At 43.2% G+C, this 20,492-nt stretch overlaps 3 protein-coding genes across 3 annotated transcripts in view; 1 reads left to right on the top strand and 2 right to left on the bottom strand.

Moving 5' to 3' along the window:
* rev3l (REV3 like, DNA directed polymerase zeta catalytic subunit) overlaps positions 1-6,148 on the top strand; it is a 42,774-nt gene extending 36,626 nt beyond the window's left edge. Inside the window, 7 exon segments of the mRNA XM_031582100.2 lie at positions 173-282; positions 851-965; positions 1,104-1,241; positions 1,697-1,887; positions 2,842-3,088; positions 4,076-4,300; positions 4,966-6,148. Of these exon segments, the coding sequence (XP_031437960.1) occupies positions 173-282; positions 851-965; positions 1,104-1,241; positions 1,697-1,887; positions 2,842-3,088; positions 4,076-4,300; positions 4,966-5,106 (1,167 nt within the window). The 3' untranslated portion in view covers positions 5,107-6,148.
* A 657-nt stretch (positions 6,149-6,805) lies between these two features.
* Positions 6,806-10,695, bottom strand: mfsd4b (major facilitator superfamily domain containing 4B). The gene is made up of 4 exons (XM_012821394.3): positions 10,253-10,695; positions 9,348-9,516; positions 9,135-9,251; positions 6,806-9,024 (listed from the first exon to the last, which is right to left on the bottom strand). The coding sequence occupies exons 1-4, from the start codon at positions 10,541-10,543 to the stop codon at positions 7,727-7,729; spliced, it is 1,875 nt and encodes a 624-aa protein (XP_012676848.1). The 5' UTR covers positions 10,544-10,695; the 3' UTR covers positions 6,806-7,726.
* Positions 10,696-12,148: 1,453 nt separating this feature from the next.
* Positions 12,149-20,492, bottom strand: part of slc16a10 (solute carrier family 16 member 10) — a 30,957-nt gene continuing 22,613 nt past the window's right edge. The window contains exons 4-6 of the mRNA XM_031581196.2: positions 17,093-17,236; positions 16,633-16,861; positions 12,149-15,708 (exon numbers count right to left, since the gene is read on the bottom strand). Coding sequence (XP_031437056.1) covers positions 15,479-15,708; positions 16,633-16,861; positions 17,093-17,236 — 603 coding nt within the window. The 3' untranslated portion in view covers positions 12,149-15,478. The remainder of the gene's footprint in view (positions 15,709-16,632; positions 16,862-17,092; positions 17,237-20,492) is intronic.

The raw sequence follows: 20,492 nt of genomic DNA, 5'->3' as shown, positions 1-20,492 counted from the left end.
ATACATCAGGGTGCACTCAGTGGCAAGGGAGGACGTTAATGTGTAGACAAGCAAATAGCAGTTTGGTAATTGTCAAGTCCCAAGTGCCCAAGTTACCCTTGTAGTCTAATCCCTGTAGGCTTTGTTTGTATGGCTTCCAATGACCTTCATGTTATCCATGCTTTGGCTGTAGGTGGGTGACAGCATTGTGCACAAGGCCAGGGAGACATTGGAGAGGGCAATCAAGCTGGTCAATGACACTAAGAAGTGGGGGGCCCGTGTCGTCTATGGGGATACGGACAGGTAAGAGAATGAGAGGGAGAGAGAGAATGAGAGAATGAGAGTGAGAGACAGCCTGAGAATGAGAGAGAATGAGACTCTTACTCCCTAGATGATGATGATTATTATTGTATTTTTTTATTATTATTCCCACTTCTCCCTTTCCCCTTCTGATGTATCTTGTGTATAGATATATGTATTGTGTATATAATCACATATTATACACCCAACCCAAATGCTTTGGCAATACTGTAGAACGTTATGGTCATGCCAATAAAGCTTCTTTTGAATTTGAATTTGAATGAGAGTGAGAGAGCGAATATGAGAGTGAGAGAGAATGAGAGTGAGTGAGAGTGAGAGAGAATGAGAGTGAGAGAGAATGAGAATGAGAGTGAGAGTGAGAGAGAGAATGAGAGTGAGAGAGAGAATGAGATGACGGAGAGAGAGGGAGAGAGAATGAAAGAGATGGAGAGAGAATGAATGAAAGAGAGAGAGAGAGAGAGAGAGAATGAGAATAATTTGAAGTATTAAATGGAGGCGAAAGGAGTAATTTTCTTTTCATCTCCATTCTTCTTCTTCTTCTTCCCTTTAGCATGTTTGTCCTCCTGAAGGGAGCCACCAAAGAGCAGGCGTTCAAAATTGGCAATGAGATTGCAGAGGCAGTGACTGCCACCAACCCCAAACCAGTCAAGCTCAAGTTTGAGAAGGTAGGAAGCTATGCGCATACATTGCTATTGTTGGTAGGCTCATGCATTGGCATATCTTTATAAGTTTAACATTTGATTTTGTGTGTGTGTGTGTGTGTGTGTGTGTGTGTGTGTGTGTGTGTGTGTGTGCTACCACAGGTTTACCTCCCCTGCGTTCTCCAGACCAAGAAGCGCTATGTGGGCTACATGTATGAGAGCCTGGACCAGAAAGACCCCGTGCTCGACGCCAAGGGAATCGAGACGGTTCGCCGAGACGGCTGCCCGGCTGTTGCCAAGGTAACCGCCTCTCCAGCACATCAGGGCCATTCTTCAGCCTTTATTGGTTGCAGTGCGATCACAGTGGCACTTACAGCAGGCGTTTAAGCCCAGAGCCACAGCTCTCATGTCTGGGAGGGAAATAATATGTGAGGGAAGCAAGCCACCGTCTCTGGTAGAGACGCTGTGTGTGTGTGTGTGTGTGTGTGTGTGTGTGTGTGTGTGTGTGTGGGGGGGGGTCCCTGACTAAACCCCAGTTTGGGTTTGTCTGGACACACAGAATGCTGTGATAATCAGCACACTTAAAGCACAGGCCTGAAGTTTGTCCTCATTGTTTTTTATCTGTTTTCTTTTAAAACCTGATAATGTTATGCCTGTGTTTCATTTTGCTGCCTCTGTGAAGCACTTGGTAACATGGTGTTTGAGAAGAGCTTTATAAATCAAGATTATTATTATTAATATTATTATGTTCACAGATTCTTGAGCGCTCCATCAAGCTGCTGTTTGAGACGCGTGACATCAGCCAGGTGAAGATGTATGTGCAGCGACAGTGCGTGAAGATCCTGGAGGCCAAGGCCAGCATGCAGGACCTGACCTTCGGCAAGGAGTTCAGAGGCAGCGGCTCCTACAGACCTGGAGCCTGTGTGCCCGCGCTGGAGCTCACCAGGTGAAGGAAACATTCAGCTGTGTGTGTGTGTGTGTGTGTGTGTGTGTGTGTGTGTGTGTGTGTGTGTGTGTGTGTGTGTGTGTGTGTGTGTGTGTGTGTGTGTGTGTGTGTGTGTGTGTGTGTGTGTGTGTGTCTCTGTACTCATCCTCCTTGTGGTGCTAAACGCTGCCTGGTGCCATCAAACCAAAGAATGGGTACTAAATGAGACCCGGATGCAGTAGCTATTCACAGTGGTGGTGGTTTGCTGTCAGTGGAAGTTGTATGGGTACAGCAGAGAGAGTGCTAGAGAGAAGTGTGCAAGGGCCATATTGGCAGAGGTGAGTGCATACAAGGGTCATCACATCACCCTCAAATCGACATCAACTCTTAAAAGCAATACAAATGGACAGTGTATCTGGAGGGATTATTTTTACATAACAGAATAGCAAATTTAATTTGTATTTTATCATTGTGTGTGTGTGAGACCGACCGACCGACCGACCGACACCCTCCTGTAGATGTGGAGTGTATGAATCTACTTACTGCACAATATCTATTGTCTGCTCACGCTACTGCTAGCTTCAGTCTACTGTACCTAAGACTGTTGCCTAGCAACCTGGCCATTAATGGGTGGAACATTTTAATTTTCAGGTCTCAGTGAAAGGGAAAGCCTCCCCAGAAAAAGGGCAGGGAAGGATCTGCACATTCATTTTACTGCATGAAAAAAGTACATTCTTTGTGATTATGATGTTATTAAAATGTGATGTGACCTATTACAATGTGAAGTTTATCATTATGCGAGTTAGTAGATCGGAGCATTATTAAAACTCTTCATGTGTAGTGTATTCAACTGCATTGTCAGTGGTCATTGTTTGTTTAGGTCCTTTAGAGTAAAAGACAGGCCTGAGCAAGTTCTTCCAGGTTTGGTGGACAAGCTGTGACCTATCCCTCCTTCCTCTCTGCTGCCCCCCGCAGGCGGATGATGGCACATGACAGGCGCCTGGAGCCGCGGGTGGGTGAGCGGGTGCCCTACGTGATTGTCTATGGCGTGCCCGGCGTACCCCTCATCCAGCTGGTCCGGCGCCCCCTGGAGGTGCTGCAGGACCCCAGCCTTCGCCTCAATGCCACCTACTACATCAGCAAGCAGATCCTGCCGCCGCTGTCACGCATCTTCACGCTCATCGGAGTGGACGTCTTCAGCTGGTACCAGGAGCTGCCCAGGGTGAGAGAACCGTGATGGGTGGGGTGCACAGGCTGTAGAATCAGGGCAGCTGAACGCCTTAAAGCTCAGCTGTCTTCTGCTAAGACTGCGGTTCCTCACTGTTTTGCAGTCATTTGTGATGACATATGTATTTAGACTCCTGAAATGAAGAACACAGGCAGAATGGGTTCATGCTGAATGCTAAATTCGGGGGTGTTTAATCTGTGCAAGTGTAGCGACAGGGCTAACTGGAGCTACTACTTAGGGATAGCTGGGCATGACATTATCATTTAACTGAGTCTATGCTTTTTTTTTTTTTTTTTTTGCACTCGTGCATGTATAGGGCCATAGACGCATATTGATATCTATGTCAATTTCTCTCCAAACCAAACACTTGCCAAATATAACTTTGAATTAAAGGTTAGCTTTAGCATTGGGATATCCCCTCAAGTAAGACCATCCACTGCAGACCACAAACACTAAACATGACCTAATTTCTGTTCGTTTCTGTTTTTACTATTTCCAGAGTAGGGTGTTGGTAAATGTTTGACCATCTCCATCTTGACCCTTTTCAGAGCCTTTTGAAGTAGTTTCAGTTTTGAGGTTCAAGCGCCATCTGGTGGTTGATTTTCACATAGATTCTGATTATTGTCTGTTGAGGCATGCCTCCTTTTGTTTTTGATTGTCATTCCCAAATGAAATATACATACTTGCAAATATACAGTCTTACAATGTTGTTAAGGCAGATTGTTTTAAAACTGTGAGAAGACAAAATGTTGTTCTTCAAGGAACTACTTTTTTTCAGTGTCTCCAATTAAATTCCACTATTTGACAATTCTGCCCACCACTATATTTTTTTTGTCATTTTTAGTCGTTGTGTTTATAGTACAATTAAATATTTCAGAACAGTGAGGAGATTGAGGAGAGTTCCCGTTCTAAGTTCGGTTCCTGTTCGATTTGGTACTGAGTCTAACGGCTGCTCTTGTACGCGTGTGTGTTTGCGCCCAGGTTCAGAAGGCCTGGTGCTCTGCGCCCGGAGGGGGAGCTGGCCGTGAGGAGACGGGCAGGAAGGGCACCATCTCCCAGTACTTCACCACGCTGCACTGCCCCGTGTGTGACGAGCTGACGCAGCTGGGCGTGTGTGAGCGCTGCAGGGCCGAGCCCCAGCGTGTGGCCGTCACCCTGCACCAGGAGCTGCGGCTGTGGGAGAGCCAACAGGACCAGCTGCTCAAGGTGAGATCCCAGTGAGACGCCAGTGAGACCAGCTGAGTCCAAACACATGCCGGTCGCTGAGTTATGAGACCTGATTCCCTCCTCTTTTATAGCCATTATAGCTATCAGATGATGCAAATACTTTTGTGTCAGCCACTGTGTTGGCGAGGTGCAGTAGGCAAGTTCACTCTGGGTATCAGAACTCCTATTTGCCTATTTTTTTTATTCTTTGATCTTTAATTGAAACATTTAAGTCTTGTGTCATTAATCTTGCTTCAGCGTTGAAGTATTACTGACCAAGTGAAAAACACATATTGTAGTAGGTGGCTAATGTGTCAGCATTTCGTTTTTACAGAAGGGGGTTTTATCTTCGACAGGGCGTGGGAGCGTGATAGGAGGCTTCAAGTGTCTGCTGTGACGCGGCTCAACAGGTTTAACTCTCCTAGGTTTAGGACTTGGCGGATTGCCAAGGTTACTGGATAGCAGTGAAGGCACTCAGGGTCAAAGTCCAGCCTCGGTCAGTTGACATTGAATAGAACGACAGTTCATTTGGGAGTGACTATAACCGAGTGTGTTGGATCTGATATGCTGTGTAACAGAACACTGAAGGTTTTCACTTCTCAGGTTGTCTGTTTTTTTTCCTTCTTCTGACTCTTCTTCTTCTTCTTCTGGCGATGTATCCTCAGATTTGCAGGAACTGCAGTGGAAGTGGCGAGCGCCAGGTCCCTTGTGTGTCCCTCGACTGTCCAGTCCTCTACAAGCTGTCTCGGGTCACCCGTCAGCTGTCCAAGGGCCCGTACCTGCACCAGCTCCTGGAGCAGTTCTGAGCGGCCCAATCGCACATCTTCTTTTGGTGCTAATTGCTGTTTTAAGTCAGTGTTTCAAGTCTCTTGTGGACTTTTTTTTTTTTTTTTGTAAGTGGTGCTTTCATTGGACTCCTCTGGAGTTGCACTGTGTTTGCTTCATGTCAACATGAGTATTTCGGCACCCTCAGGCTGGCTCTGGCTCCAGCCGATGTGGGGTGGGGATCGGGCGTCTCATTGTCTTTTCATTTGACTGGCATCATTGGCGTCTGGTTTTTCTTTTTTTCTTGTTCTTGTGTTTCTAATAAAGAGAAATGACACTGAATGTGGCCTGAGGAGAACTCACTTTTTTCCAGTTAACTTCATATGCGCTGTAGCAGGTTGCAAAACCGAAGACACTAATGACCTCGATGGAATTCGGTCTCACACCAGGGTCATGCGAATCAACCACTGTCAGACATCAACTCCTTTTATCTGTTTTTATATAACAGTACAATATTTTGTAAATAAGCCTTGTATAGGTCAAATTTGAAGTATCAATGTGCATTACATTCTTTTTCTCACTTTTAAAACATATTAAAAATGGTCATGGTGGTGGAAATCCATTGGTGTTCTTTCAAGTCATTCTGTTTTCAGAGTGCCATGTGTGTGCATTGTACCCAAGCCTTGAAAAGGCTGGATTTTATTTATGTACATTTTCGTGCAGAGGATAGTCTTGAAACTCTGACATATTGGCTCTTGTCAGGAAAAAAAAGATAGTCAGAGATCCTAACCTCTGGGACTGTTGCAATACATTCTTTTGATAATTTATGGTGAGAGTATATATTGGTTCTTTGTGCATATTTGTTTTTTACACATATTTCTAATGCTTTCTCTATGCTAAACCATATATGTTATCTACCTATGTAAAGACTGATCTTTTCTGATTCCAGAATGATTGTACGCAAGGCTTGTGTATATGTACAAAAAAAGTGTGTTTTTTTTTTCTTCTTTGTTTTGTTTTTATTGGACCTTTCTGTGGGTGGTGGTGGTGAAAGATTGGTATAATAAAACTTCAATGTACAAAGTATGGCTCAATAGTTATTTAATTTTCAAAAAATCAGAGGGAAAAAACACATTCTGACATGAAATTCAAGAACAGTAATTACAACATTAAACAACACAACTTTGATTTGTGGCTTAAGAAAGTAACATAATTTGAAAGCATTTCTAGGTAAAGTGCAAAAAAAGCAATATTTTTAAGTATAATTATGACGAGACATACAAAAACAAAGAACAATTGATCATTAAATAGAAGTATTTCACGCATTTCAGTTACATAATCACAAATAAAATCACTTCAAATCATTCATAACAACAATCACCAGGAACTGTAGAATTGAGTTTTGAGAATTGATTTTTAGGTTTTTTTTCTTCTTTTTTTTTAACGAGGCAGTTGCTTCCGGACAAGATGCTGGTAACACAGCGCTGCTGATTCATCATGTGCTAGCAAAGTAATAGTACCTACTAAATCACTAGCTAATGTGTTTATTTACCAGCTCAGTCAGTCAGATCTGGATTAAATAATACAGTACTGATAAGGTAGCTCAATGACTTATTGACTTATCTCTACAAGTGTGTCTGATTTACTTCTGGGATGTTCTTCAGTCAAAGTGTGGCCTACTGTAGTCTACTACACTAGCTATAGCCTAATCAGGACCTAAAGAATACTGTAGACCAGTATACAGCATGGGTTTTATTATGGTACATCAGCCACATATGAGGACGAGGATGCTACTCTACAACAGTAGCCCATTCGGTTAGTGTGCATGGAGTGTAAATCCAATTCTCTTTGCTCATGTAGTCAAATTCAGAACAGTGAAGCTACTTAGCACAGGCTTCTGTGCCATTCGGTTTTCTAAATAAATAAAAGTGAAAATCAAACTAGGATCTCTGGACTCTGAAATACATACATTCTGCCTAAAATCCAGAATGTTCTATAGACAGGAAAAGTTCAATATTGATTGTTAGACCATGATTCAGAATCTAGTGTTCAAACGGCCCGTTGGGCTACAAAGTGAATCCAATCCTCTGATAGTTTGCAATCAGTGTGAGTCTGAGGCTCAGATGAGGCTGTCCAACAATTACATTTTTCCAGCTCCAATTATAATTATAATTGTGTTACCAGGACCTGGTCCATAAGTCCCTGTGTTCACAAATACAGATTACAAGTAAAGTATAAACGTCTTTTCAGTCAGCACACTAAAACAAACATCACATACAGTTACATTCACAATACCATTCTAGGGAGATGAATTGATTGGATGTATGCCCATTGTTATCTTTCAAAAGTGCCTGAAATCAACTGCCTTACATGGAAATTGGTGAAAAGATTCAGGAGTGTCAACATGCAGGGACATCAACACACACAACATCCACAACATTCATAACGCTGAAAAAAAGAAATCACATAATGCTCACTAAAAACAGACTGTTCTCAGTACTTTTTCACCTGAATTTGCAATCCAGCAGTCTCTGGTAGTGTGGTTCAGTCATTCTTTAATCCAGCAGTCTCTGGTAGTGTGATTCAGTCATTCTTTAATCCAGCAGTCTCTGGTAGTGTGATTCAGTCATTCTTTAATCCAGCAGTCTCTGGTAGTGTGATTCAGTCATTCTTTTCCCTGTCAAGAGCCACCAGTAGTTTCCTTCGGGGAGAGCTATCCACAGACCTGCTGGGGGATTCTGACAGTGTTGGCAGGCTGAAGGGGTTGTTGCTGGGGGTAGCTGCTGAGCTCACAGTCACGTCTGGAGGCGAAGCCGCCTTGTTTGGGGAGTTCATTAGGTTGGCATCGTCCATCTCAATGACCTCAAAGTCGGCGTCGTTCCAGTGGTCAGCTTCTTCGTCGTCTTCATTCACCTCCTCTTCATCGTCATTGGCCCCTGAGTCCAGCAAGGCCTGGCGATACTCGCTGTCGTCTGTCTCCCTGCCCCTCGTGCGCGGCCTCCTGCCGGGAATGGTGGGGTCGGCAGCCAACTTGTACATGACGGGGAAGAGGATGGAGGTGATGGTAGCCGTGGCCAGGGCCAGGAGCATGAGCAGCGGGAGCTCGTGGAGAGATTTCTTCCCCAGCAGGAAGCCCAGCGCTGCGGGCAGCACCATCTCGCCCAGGGCCGCCCCCACCACGAAGACGGCAGCCGTACGCCCCGTCACCGCGGTGTACTGCTCCAGCCAGGAGAGCCCGCTGGGAAAGGTGGTGGCCATGGAAGCACCGTACAGGGCAGAGCAGGACCACAGGGCCAGGCTGTTCCTGCTGAAGAGGGTGAGGAGCAGGGAGGAGAAGGTGCAGCCCACCAGGTTGAGCAGGATCATGGTTCCAGGGTACATGCAGGCCGCAAAGAAGATGGCCAACCCGCGGGTGGCGGCAAACGTGCCCCAGAACAGCGAGTTGAGGCCGGCCGCCTGGGCCTGCTCCATACCGCCATAATCCTTGGCATAGGTGAAGATGAAAGAGCCGTATGCCACCTCGGCGCCCACATACCAGAAAAAGAAGATGGCGAGGAGGAAGACGAGTGCAGTGTGGTGCTTGGCCACCAGAGGCTCCCCTGATAATGCGTGGGATCTGTCTCTGGAGGGCGTGCCGCAGGAGTAGAGGATGAAGAAGGCCAGGGATATTAGCAGGATGAAGGCCCCGATCACAAAGTACGCGTACATGGACCTCAGGGCGTCGCTGTTTCCTTGTGGCAAGTGCAGCACCGAGGTGATGGTCTGGGCCAATTTCTCGGGGATGGCCGAGGAAGCTTCCACTGTGTCATTATTATTAACCACCTTCCCGTGATACTTCCCGAAAACCAACTTGGCAATGATGGGCGAGACGAAGGCCCCTGCTGCAAAGCTGAAGTGCAAGGCCTGCATGTGAGGCCCTGCCTGGTTGGCCCAAATATTCAGAATGAGGACATTACCACCTGCAAGAGAACAAGACTCATCATGAGTCTTCTCAGGCCTTCCATTCATTCGTTAGGGTAAGCTGGGGTAAGTTCATTATTACATCGATAAACAACCACCAGCGTCTTACCTGTGTCTAAAAAGCCCATCGAAATGCCAACGCAGGACATTAAGGCTGTAAGGATGAGGGCCTTTTTACAGAAGGGAATGGCGAACATCCCAAATGCTGTGACCAACATGGAGAATCCTGAAGAACCAAAGTGATTCCATTGAGTTAGACACCTCATACATACCACTGTTGTACTATCTTCTGTCAGTGTCATTTCTTATACTTCTTTCTTACCTAAAAGTAAGTGGGGGTTCATGCAGTCAAAGAGAATCCCTCCGAGAAGGGAGCCCCCAATGTATCCAACTGAACGACCCACAAAGATATAAGAAATATTACTGATGTTCTTATTGACGTTGATGGCCAAGTCCTCCAGTGTAGGACCAAGCACAGAAATGCACATTCCCTGTAAATAAACAACGTACACACGTAAACAACGTGTTAATACCTTAAGTAGGCCTGTCATAACATTCCATGGTCATACATTCTACATGCCAGGTATTGACTCTTGTCAGGGAAGTGCATACGCTAGTTGTAGGCCTAGATCAAACTGTATGTCTTTTGTTGAGGATCCTGTTTTACAACTCTGTATGCAAAAGTATCCTGTCCGATCAGGATGTGGAAATGTACACTACCCAGTTAGGAAAGTCACGGCCTGGGCGTCTAAAGACGAAAATCGCACTCTTAACTATATGCTCGTCAAACATTCTCTCATGAATTGACTTAACCCTGATAGCAGTGGACCACTGCGTAACATAAGTCTTGAACTTTTTCCACATTGAGAGCCTGTAGTCTATGAACTACTTCTGTTTAGTGTCTCACATTTTAAATAGACTATGCCAAGGATATGATTTGGCAATTCAAGGAACATTTTATGATATTTTCTTAATATCCGCGCCCAATTACCAGAATCCACCGGTGGACTGATATATGCTTGCTATCTGGGAAGCAGATATGCATGAGCAACGTGTCACATTCGGGTCGCTATGTTCCTCTGATACGAGTCTATAGCACGGTTTCAAATTTTCCGGGCTTTCTGGGTCTGAAGGTATAGGCTGCTTTTGATTCGGATGAACATTTTTTTGGAGCTCAACCTTTGCGCATCGAATTGCTGGGTAAATGTAGTGTATTAATTTACTCACCAGTCCCAGGAACGATGCGCAAAGTGTTAAAGTGATCATCCAGCGTCCACAGACCCCAGGGTCATTCGTTCCCCGACCAATACTTATTATTTTTACGCTATCGAATCCCGTACTGGCCAGGGTCCTATTAACGTTACTTTTTATCATACTTTTAAACCCTTTTCTGACGTCTTTCCTCTTGTCAAACAGCGTATCCTCTTCTTGGTCGTCGTTATCATCGTCATCCTCCATGCTAGCAAAGCGAACCTGCTTCTTTTTCACCACCGGCTGACTACTAACAGACACAGACATTGCAACATTCAATGTTATTACAACTGGTTAACGCACAGCCAACCACAACAATGCTATCTCTGAAATTGTTCTATGGGAATCAGTAGAGTAAACAGAAGAACCTGCTCCCTCCGTCAGAGTGTCACTGCTGTTCATTTAGTTCCGGTGGTTGAAAACACGAATTATATCGTAATAAAAGTCTCATGGCCACTGCATTAAGTATGTAACTGGATATTCTTCTGAAAAATATCTACATATGGTATAAATATATAACAACTGTTCAATTATAAAACAATATCAGTGTCAAACAAAAAACAGCAAAGACAACCAAATAGCCAATATGCATCTTTAATTGACTTTAATCTTGACACAACCCTTGAGTCCTGATGTCACCAGCTGTTCCAGAATAAACATTAAAAAAAAAGCATCAGAACTAATTAATATGAATTGCTAACTAACCGAACGGTCGAGGTTAGTAAGTTGTTATATGGCATGTTTCGTTCCTTTCATTATGTAAATGAAAATAAATGGTAATTGTTAATAGAAAACGTTTTGTTCAGCTCTCAAGTCTTCTCAGGACACAATGTGTTTCAGGTGTTGCGTAGCAACCAATTACTTGCTAACTTCAAGATACAATGATGGCTCAGCTAAAATGGCTTTAATTTAAAGTAACAACAGAAGTGATTAAAGCTATAGTTTGTAGTCTTCATCATCACTTTCAATAACAAATCTTCGCTTCTTCTGAATTTCCTCATGGTTGTTGATGTTTTCATTTTAGTCTGGATAGTAAAACTCAGACTGATTGCTTTTGTTCATTTTGAAAATGTCGTTAGAGGAATATACGGATCGGTGAGGAGGGTAATACGCGACTGGCATGACTACGCATTAGCCAATCAGAACGCTTCTACTGTCGTTGCCATATAATAATAAATAAAGCTTATTATCATCAACTATTAATTTGCTGTGTACACTCGGTATGGAAAAAAATTGTCCCATGATGATTTTGAAAGGAGCTGCTCACAACCAAAGTTAAAACATTGAATTCAAGACAAAAAGCCACTATGAAATAGACCAAACTACCAATACTGTTGTCATGGTTGGACTATCCCCACATATTTATTTTCTATTGTCCATTATGTGGGGGAAAACATGTCATGTCATGCAGTATGCAGTGTGTTTGCATTGGAAGTGCAGAAGCAGGCCTAGGATATCTCACCTTGTAGTGAGTTATGTTGTGTTAAGGGTGGTTATTTAAATGCCCACAAGTGTTTGTACACAAGAAAACAAGCTGTGCTTCATTTCAGTCAAAGAGGTGCTAGGTGCTGTGTGCTAACTCTCATAAATCTATGGCTGACAGTCTCATCATCTTTGCAATTATGTTGCTATCTAATATAACATCTACATAATGATTTGACATGAATATGATGCATTATGATTGTATTGCCATATGAGTTCCTGTGACATACTAACAAGTGGCAGTACTACTATCCTGGATCATGATTGCATATCAGAGAGCTGCTGTTGTCTTTCCTTATATAAGATGTACATTCATTGAAATACAAACTAGCAATAGACACAATAGACAACATGAACTTTCAAAGAAATGACAAGAGGTAAACTTAAAAATATATCATATATATATATATATATATTCACATATATATATAATTTATTTATTTTGTAGAATGTTTTCCAGTCAAATTAAAACAAATCATGCTAACTATTTTTGAGAAAGACAAGAGAAATTCACAGGAAAAAATCTGCCATTAGTGATATCCAATGAAGATTGTAAAGGGATCCAATGACGTGCACACAGTAAGGGTGTTAGGACGCAAACACAAAACAAATCCTGACGTTTATTTTTCAGTGTGACAACAATTTCCACACTGATGGTCATTTTACTTCAAAATGTTGCTTCAGGATTCATCACATGCTATTCCCTGTTTTCCTCTAATCAAAATATGACAATAACATATGGATATTCATATGGATTATCCTGTTCCACTAGCATTAGTTAGATGACTGAAAGAAGGGCTTTAGTAGGCTGGTGTACTTGGTTTGTCAGTGACTACTCCACCAAAAATGAGTGAATTAATGTATTCTCCAACTTCAACACAGAATAATACTAGGGATTCAGAATGATATGAGGGATATTTCCCATTTTTTCAACAGATGGTGATGACCGAAATCTGAGATCAGTTTAGCTGTCACAGATACAGGTCTTGATATGAACTCAAGGTACTCAGGTGTTTTTATTCTGGGTGATCACTTTGGGACTGAGGGATCATGAAAAAAATATACTCTACCCTCATCCCCAAATTAATATCTGCCTAAAAAGCTTAAAAATAAACATTATGATCTAATGAATAAGGTACTCTGTGGTGTCGATTTATATATTGCATAAATATTCAAAATGGAAAAGCAGACGACTTCTAAGCGGACAAAAATATGTGGAGAGAAAGAATGTGCATTTTGATTTCTATCACACAACTCATAACAAAAACAACATCAACGAAAACAACAACAAAGAAAACCAAGATAAATTAATTTGTGTTTCTGCACTGGCTAAACAAAAGTATATGACACAATAATTCATATTCTAAACTTGAAATTGTTGTGAAATATTGTACAAGTACTATCCAAGGGAAACAATGTAATTCAGTGTAACCTTGGGTCAAATGGTGCTAGGGTAGTGAGATTACACGAAAGTTTGTACTTTGTAGTATGTGAACTTTTTACAAGTTTAGACTTTGTAGTATGTGAACTTTTTACACAAGTTTGTACTTTGTAGTATGTCAACACTAGCATGGTGTAGGGAAAATAACAAACCAATATTAAAACTGCTGAGAAAAAAAACTAAGAGCATGTCCTTTAACAAATGTAAGTGTGTTCTGGATGAGAAGGACAGCTGTATGAACACACCCTCAGTGGTCAATCATTCAGACTGAGTGCCTCAATGAATACAGACACCAGGTGTGTTACAACAGATCCCTTATGAAGTGAGAGAAAAATCACATCAATTGAGGTAGATGGTATTACAAAACTGTCCTGAATTAATAATAAACCAGTATCTGAATGTGTTAATAGTTCTTCTGGAACTAAAGTATTTGCAAATTACTGTCAATTTAAAGTCATTCTAACAGGATGAGTTATATTACCTAAATAAGTTGATCAATCATGGTGATATATCATTAATATCAGTTATAGTTTTCAGAAATACATTTCCTTCATGTACTTAAGATAGCAAAAGGTAAAACCTACTTTTGGAAATTCTGGACACTTTGCATATATACTGTATGTTGTATAACAAGCACAATATTACCTTCCCCTACATACGATGTAAATTAAGAATCATTCATGGGGAGAAGCTACTTCAGCAAAGTAAACAACAAGATTAGAACACGACAAAATGATTGGCATGTGTTTTGCACACACATAAAAAACAGACATAAATATTTCTAATGTGTACAGATGATACAAACATTTCAAAGTATATTTCTCATTTGAAGGCAGACTAGGGGTGTACTACCAGTAGATTAAGGGGGGTGACTGCAAGGATCTGTTGAGCTTGATCCATTGTCTGTGCATATGGCTATATACCGATGTATAATAATAATAATATATGATGGCAACAGATACGCATTTATTTTAGATATCAAGGAGCTGTCTATTGTTCTAATAATCACAGAAAAAATGTATAAAATCATTGAATACATTTAATTTGTTAACCTCCTGAAATGACTCCCTAATATGTAATATTCATGTTAAAACGTAAGAGATTTGGCACAACAATGTTGGCAATATTTGGTGTTATGCAAAACAAAGTGGGGTAGAAATCAACCATGTCTCAAGCACTGACTGCACTGGTATGCAGAAGCTAAGTAAGTGATTTTGCTCAGCATCTAAGACATACTATGTGCAACAAGGCTGTCATTTGGCCCAGAAAGGAACTCTTGTGTGAGACACACTGAAATCTCTCAAGGCATGTTCCACGTATCACTTATTGTGCTTGAATGTGATATTGCACATTTAGAACTAAGAAGGAACCCCCGACACAATCTCTAAAAATAACACACTTCTTTGAAGTGACACTGTCTGTCTAATATTACTTAGTCACCAATACATTCACATGGGAAGGGTCCAGCATCATGTTTAAAAAAGAGCAAAAAAACTAAATAAGGATTCAGGAGCAGCATTATTTCATTCCTGTTCCTTAAGAAAATTACATACTACTCGTTTCTTATGTAATGGCTATTCATACAAAAGACTTCGCCAAAATACCATAAACTTGTATGAATACTTTTGTTGTAAGAAAAAACATATCTCATATCTCTCATAGGATATTTAAGTATAGATATTTACCTTGTACATTTCTTTGGCTACATTTTTTAAAGTCAATTTTAAAGCTTTGTTAAAAAACAAAAAAACTAAGCATGCACTATTTCATAAAAATGACATTTTGGGAAACTACAAGTCATTGAATATAGAAAGCTAAGTGAGGCTGGTGCTATTTAAAGCATTATTTACCTCATACAACTCAAAAGCCAATGCTTCTCAGCCAAGGACGTGTCTTTTCCATGGTCAGATAAGTGCTTGATAAAACATTTTAAAGCACCCTGGTGAAGAATGTATTTTTCCCTTGTAAAAAAAATTCAAGTTTTCCTTATTTCCACCTCAAAATCTCAAGGTCACTCGACAGCTGGAATATTGATGTAAAACCACGGCCCTATGCATAGCTCACAGAGATCATATTAATATTAGAAATGCACACTCCTGCTTTTTCATTGATATGTTTTGGTGCTTGAAGACTTTCCTTCCTCCCCCATATACACTGAGTAGGCATACACTGGTAAACACAAAATTCCACTCATGCTTGGCACAATTTAAAATCATACAGCCTTTCACTCTTCTGAATGCCCTGTTGTGTATGATTTCTTGTTGAAACACAGAGACTCATTAGATGACAGACTCGGGCTCTGTGCTCTTGCCGTCTCCATGGCCTCCGCTGCTGTCTCTCTTGTACTCCAGCATCTTCTGCGCGCCGTCCGCTGCCGCCGCCGCCTCCCGTGCCTTACGCCGGCGCTCCACCCAGGGGATGAGGCACAGCATGGCCCCGCCGACCAGGGGTGGGATGCCTGCTAGGTAGAAGGCCATGTCGTAACTCTGCTGCCGATCCCTTAGGTAACCTGTCAGTGGGATGGGGGAAAGTCAACAGAATTAATATAAAGCATGGATTAGGACACTTCCTTCAACCCCCACCAAAGCCCACAGATTCACACACAGACAGCCCTAATCCCTATGAGTGTCACACAGACAGCTTGTTCCACCCTGATTTAGTGCTTAACCTATATTAAATTCCCATCTCTCTGGAATTGAGGCATGAAAAATACCCCCCTTGTCCAGCATGGCAGTGTAAACAGTTCACACATGACCATGGCCATCCCTCCCCTACTCTGCCACGTGTCTGTGACAAAGGCAAGATGTTATCCTAATTAAACTAGCGCTGAGAGGAAGAATGGCTGCCTGTGCATTCACATTCCACTGTTAGCACACGCAGTGCTATTTTAGCTAGACTTATAATGGTGCGCATTAAAAGACAAGGAGGAAGAAGGCTGGCGGGGCGGTTTCTGAGGTGGAGTCATTTCAGCACAATTAGCTTGGAGTCATTTGGCAAATACCTTCCTTCTATTTCTTTTTATTTCTTCTTCTACTTCCTTCTATTCTACAACATTCCTTGCCTAACCATGACCTTCGTTGTATGAACATAAATCTGGATTCAGCGACTCAGCCTTGTGGTTCAATATCAGGCGTCAGCCAGCAGAGGGCACTGTGAGAGCAGGAGTTCTGACCTCCCAACCACCAACGAAGAGCACCGCAGTATACAGTGCTTTAACCTTTTCTTGTTTCTTTGGAGGGATGTGCCAGTGAAAATCTAATATCTACTGTCTTCATAGTCACATTACACGCAGTAAACCCTCCAAAGGATGAATTTAGTGTTTGCTCATAGCTAATTAGTACTAAAAGCAACTGAACCACTTGAGCATTAAGTGCACATTTCATTTTCTCATGCTCCTCCTACAGTATCAGCTGTAAAAGAGCAAAGCCTGTACCTGCGATGGGCGGCCCTACAGTCATGGGCACAGACATCATGCCCAACAGGAAGCCGATGGCCTGGGACACGTCTGCAGCGCCCACCAGCTCGAAGGCGATGGGTGCCATGATGCAGATGAAGCAGCCGTCAAACAGCCCCATGAGTAGGCACACGGCGATCAGCCCGCCAAAGACGTGACACAGTGGGATCATCATGGACATCAGCCCGATCACCAGGAACGAGACCACCTATGGGGACGTAAAGAGGGGATGTTGGAGCATCTTTAGAACCACTTCCATTCCTTTCCTTTCATTTACCTCTGAAATCCTAGCGCAAATCAGGCTGCCAACGGTTCAGAACCTGCAGACGCAGACCCTCGACTTAGAGGCAATTATGGTTAAAGTTCATAGATCTAATTGCAGTGGCTTCCATTTCCACCTTCTATTGTGGGACAGCTGTAGAGAATAACGTGTCAGTACCTGCAGGTACACCTTGTTGACCCCCGGCACGTAGTCGGCCACTCTGCCGAAAATGAGACGGCCCACCGCGGACGTGATGCCTATGCACAGGAGCAGAATCTCCTTGTTTGCATCCTTCCCAAATCGCTCCTCCACGTGTTTCATCTGGAAAGAGACAAATCACCGGGCTTGTGATGAGCTGAAGACTGCATTAACAACATACTATATTTCTAACATACATAATGGAATGTGTAATGCAAAACAAACGCATACCAAACATATACACCCATATAAAATGTCCACATCTGTTCACATCCTTGCTGTACAGACAAGATATTACTAGGGTAAGCACAGGGCTACTCGGGGCTACTTAAATAACAGTGTCATTAGCATCAGGAGGGGAAGTAGATGACATGGTTATCGGTGACTCAGGTTCCTGCATGTTCCTGCATTTCTGTGTTGTTTTTGGTGTTGGTGAGTGTGGGTCAGGTTACATGTGTCGTGTACATAACATTTACATTTAGTCATTTAGCAGACGCTTTTATCCAAAGTGACGTACAAGGGAGAGAACAATCAAGCTACGAGCAATAGAGACCTAGTGTAACAATAAATACTATTTTACATAAGAAATAGAAAAAAGTGCAGGAATAGCCAAATGGCTTTAAAGGTGCACTACAACTTCCAACCTCAAAGGTGTCTTCTTTTGCTATCCATCTGAAAGTGTGACAAGAAAGTAGTATACATGCTAGTGTGGTAGATGGAGCAGTGGATATGCTAGTGTGGTAGATGGCACAGTGGATATGCTAGTGTGGTATATGGTGCAGTGGATATGCTAGTGTGGTATATATGCTAGTGTGGTAGATATGCTAGTGTGGTAGATATGCTAGTGTGGTAGATGGAGCAGTGGATATGGTAGTGTGGTAGATGGAGCAGTGGATATGGTAGTGTGGTAGATATGGTAGTGTGGTAGATGGTGCAGTGGATATGGTAGTGTGGTAGATATGGTAGTGTGGTAGATGGTGCAGTGGATATGGTAGTGTGGTAGATATGGTAGTGTGGTAGATGGCGCAGTGGATATGGTAGTGTGGTAGATGGAGCAGTGGATATGGTAGTGTGGTAGATATGGTAGTGTGGTAGATGGTGCAGTGGATATGGTAGTGTGGTAGATATGGTAGTGTGGTAGATGGTGCAGTGGATATGGTAGTGTGGTAGATATGGTAGTGTGGTTCCTGCATGTTCCTGCATTTCTGTGTTGTTTTTGGTGTTGGTGAGTGTGGGTCAGGTTACATGTGTCGTGTACATAACATTTACATTTAGTCATTTAGCAGACGCTTTTATCCAAAGTGACGTACAAGGGAGAGAACAATCAAGCTACGAGCAATAGAGACCTAGTGTAACAATAAATACTATTTTACATAAGAAATAGAAAAAAGTGCAGGAATAGCCAAATGGCTTTAAAGGTGCACTACAACTTCCAACCTCAAAGGTGTCTTCTTTTGCTATCCATCTGAAAGTGTGACAAGAAAGTAGTATACATGCTAGTGTGGTAGATGGAGCAGTGGATATGCTAGTGTGGTAGATGGCACAGTGGATATGCTAGTGTGGTATATGGTGCAGTGGATATGCTAGTGTGGTATATATGCTAGTGTGGTAGATATGCTAGTGTGGTAGATATGCTAGTGTGGTAGATGGAGCAGTGGATATGGTAGTGTGGTAGATGGAGCAGTGGATATGGTAGTGTGGTAGATATGGTAGTGTGGTAGATGGTGCAGTGGATATGGTAGTGTGGTAGATATGGTAGTGTGGTAGATGGTGCAGTGGATATGGTAGTGTGGTAGATATGGAGTGTGGTAGATGCGCAGTGATATGGTAGTGTGGTAGATGGTGCAGTGGATATGGTAGTGTGGTAGATATGGTAGTGTGGTAGATGTGCAGTGGATATGGTAGTGTGGTAGATATGGTAGTGTGGTAGATGGTGCAGTGGATATGGTAGTGTGGTAGATATGGTAGTGTGGTAGATGGTGCAGTGGATATGGTAGTGTGGTAGATGGAGCAGTGGATATGGTAGTGTGGTAGATGGAGCAGTGGATATGCTAGTGTGGTAGATGGCGCAGTAGATTTAAGCAATATGACGTGAATGAGGGAGCAGCTGGTAAAGGATATCCCCAAGGCTGTGAGGTGTAATATAAATATAATATAGAGATATGATAGCCTAACGACTTGCTTTACTTCTCTTCCTCCTGTCACCTCCATGTGTGCCTGGCCCCAGTATCTGAGCAGAGGGGCCTTTTTTAGGGGCTTAACATCCTGCCTCGCCCCCTTTAGTCCTGCCTGCAGAAGGGGGGAGGGGAACAACGCTGACCTACAGTGCTGGCCCTGTGTCTATAATTCATATGTACTGCTCGCACCCCACTGCTGCATTCCATTTAGCCCAAAATGCAGTCGTTTACCATCGGAGAATCCATTTGTACGGTCCAATCACAAAAGAGGAGGAGAAAGAGCGTTGGAGAAGCGAGAGAGAGAGGCAGAAAGGCGGAGAGAAGAGAATGCAGCCCAGATGGTTGGGTTTGGGGCCCTTGCGCTGGAGTCCACCCCACAGCAGCGCACCAATCTGGGGGCTCCGACGGCGGAGCAGCCCCTGCAGCCTGGAGCCACGCCAGTCCTCGGCCTCCTGGGACTCCGCTGGGCTTCCTGCTCGGATGCTCAAAGAGCCTCTATTGCACAGCCAGCAGAGCCCACCATCCCCGCGAGTCACCATAACAACGGGAAAGACGTGGAGAATCCACATTGTGCCGACCGCCTAGCGCCAAACTTCAGTATTTTCCAAGCAACCCTGAAACGGTCCAATCATTGAAGCTAAAGTGATTCCGTTCAACAAACAAAAAAACACATCCAATCAATGTGCGCACACATCCCTGCCCCCAGCACGCACACAGATAGGTGCCCACAGCTCTGTGGATGATTGACGCATCATTATGCAATGATACAGCCTCCATTAGTGACTCCTGGGCTTTCGCTCTGGTCCATTAAGTCCTGAGCTCGGTGGAAAGCGCTTAATCAGAGCAACGCACCAGACGAACCTGAGATGCTCCCCGGGGGACAGACAGACAGACAGACAGCCCTCACACAACAACAGATGGGCCCAACATGCGCTCGCTCGCGGACGGACGGACTAGTGGAAAATCCACCCGGTCCCTAATGGGCTGGGGAGAGCACCGCACGCAGGCACCCTGGGATGTCAACACCAGAAGAGGTCAAAGGTCCCCTGTGTGTGTCTTAAGGCTCTGCCTGACAAACAAGCAGATGGAAAGGGAGAACACCATATATACCCAAAGTTCTCTTTGGAAACTGGATGTATGAAGCCTATTCCTTGACTACGGCAGATATGCAGATACAGTATGTTCAAGTTCAAGTTCAAGTT

Source organism: Clupea harengus, chromosome 15 (assembly GCF_900700415.2).
Source record: "Clupea harengus chromosome 15, Ch_v2.0.2, whole genome shotgun sequence".
Classification (NCBI taxonomy): Eukaryota; Metazoa; Chordata; class Actinopteri; order Clupeiformes; family Clupeidae; genus Clupea; species Clupea harengus.
This window is presented reverse-complemented; position numbering and strand designations above follow the sequence as displayed.

Bases quoted from the DNA above. Each gene is read 5' to 3' on its own strand.
- mfsd4b (XM_012821394.3), bottom strand. From the start codon at position 10,543: ATGTCTGTGTCTGTTAGTAGTCAGCCGGTGGTGAAAAAGAAGCAGGTT. The intron at 9,517-10,252 runs GTGAGTAAATTA...GTTTATTTACAG, and splicing joins GCGCATCGTTCCTGGGACTG to GGAATGTGCATTTCTGTGCT. The intron at 9,252-9,347 runs GTAAGAAAGAAG...TTGGTTCTTCAG, and splicing joins GAACCCCCACTTACTTTTAG to GATTCTCCATGTTGGTCACA.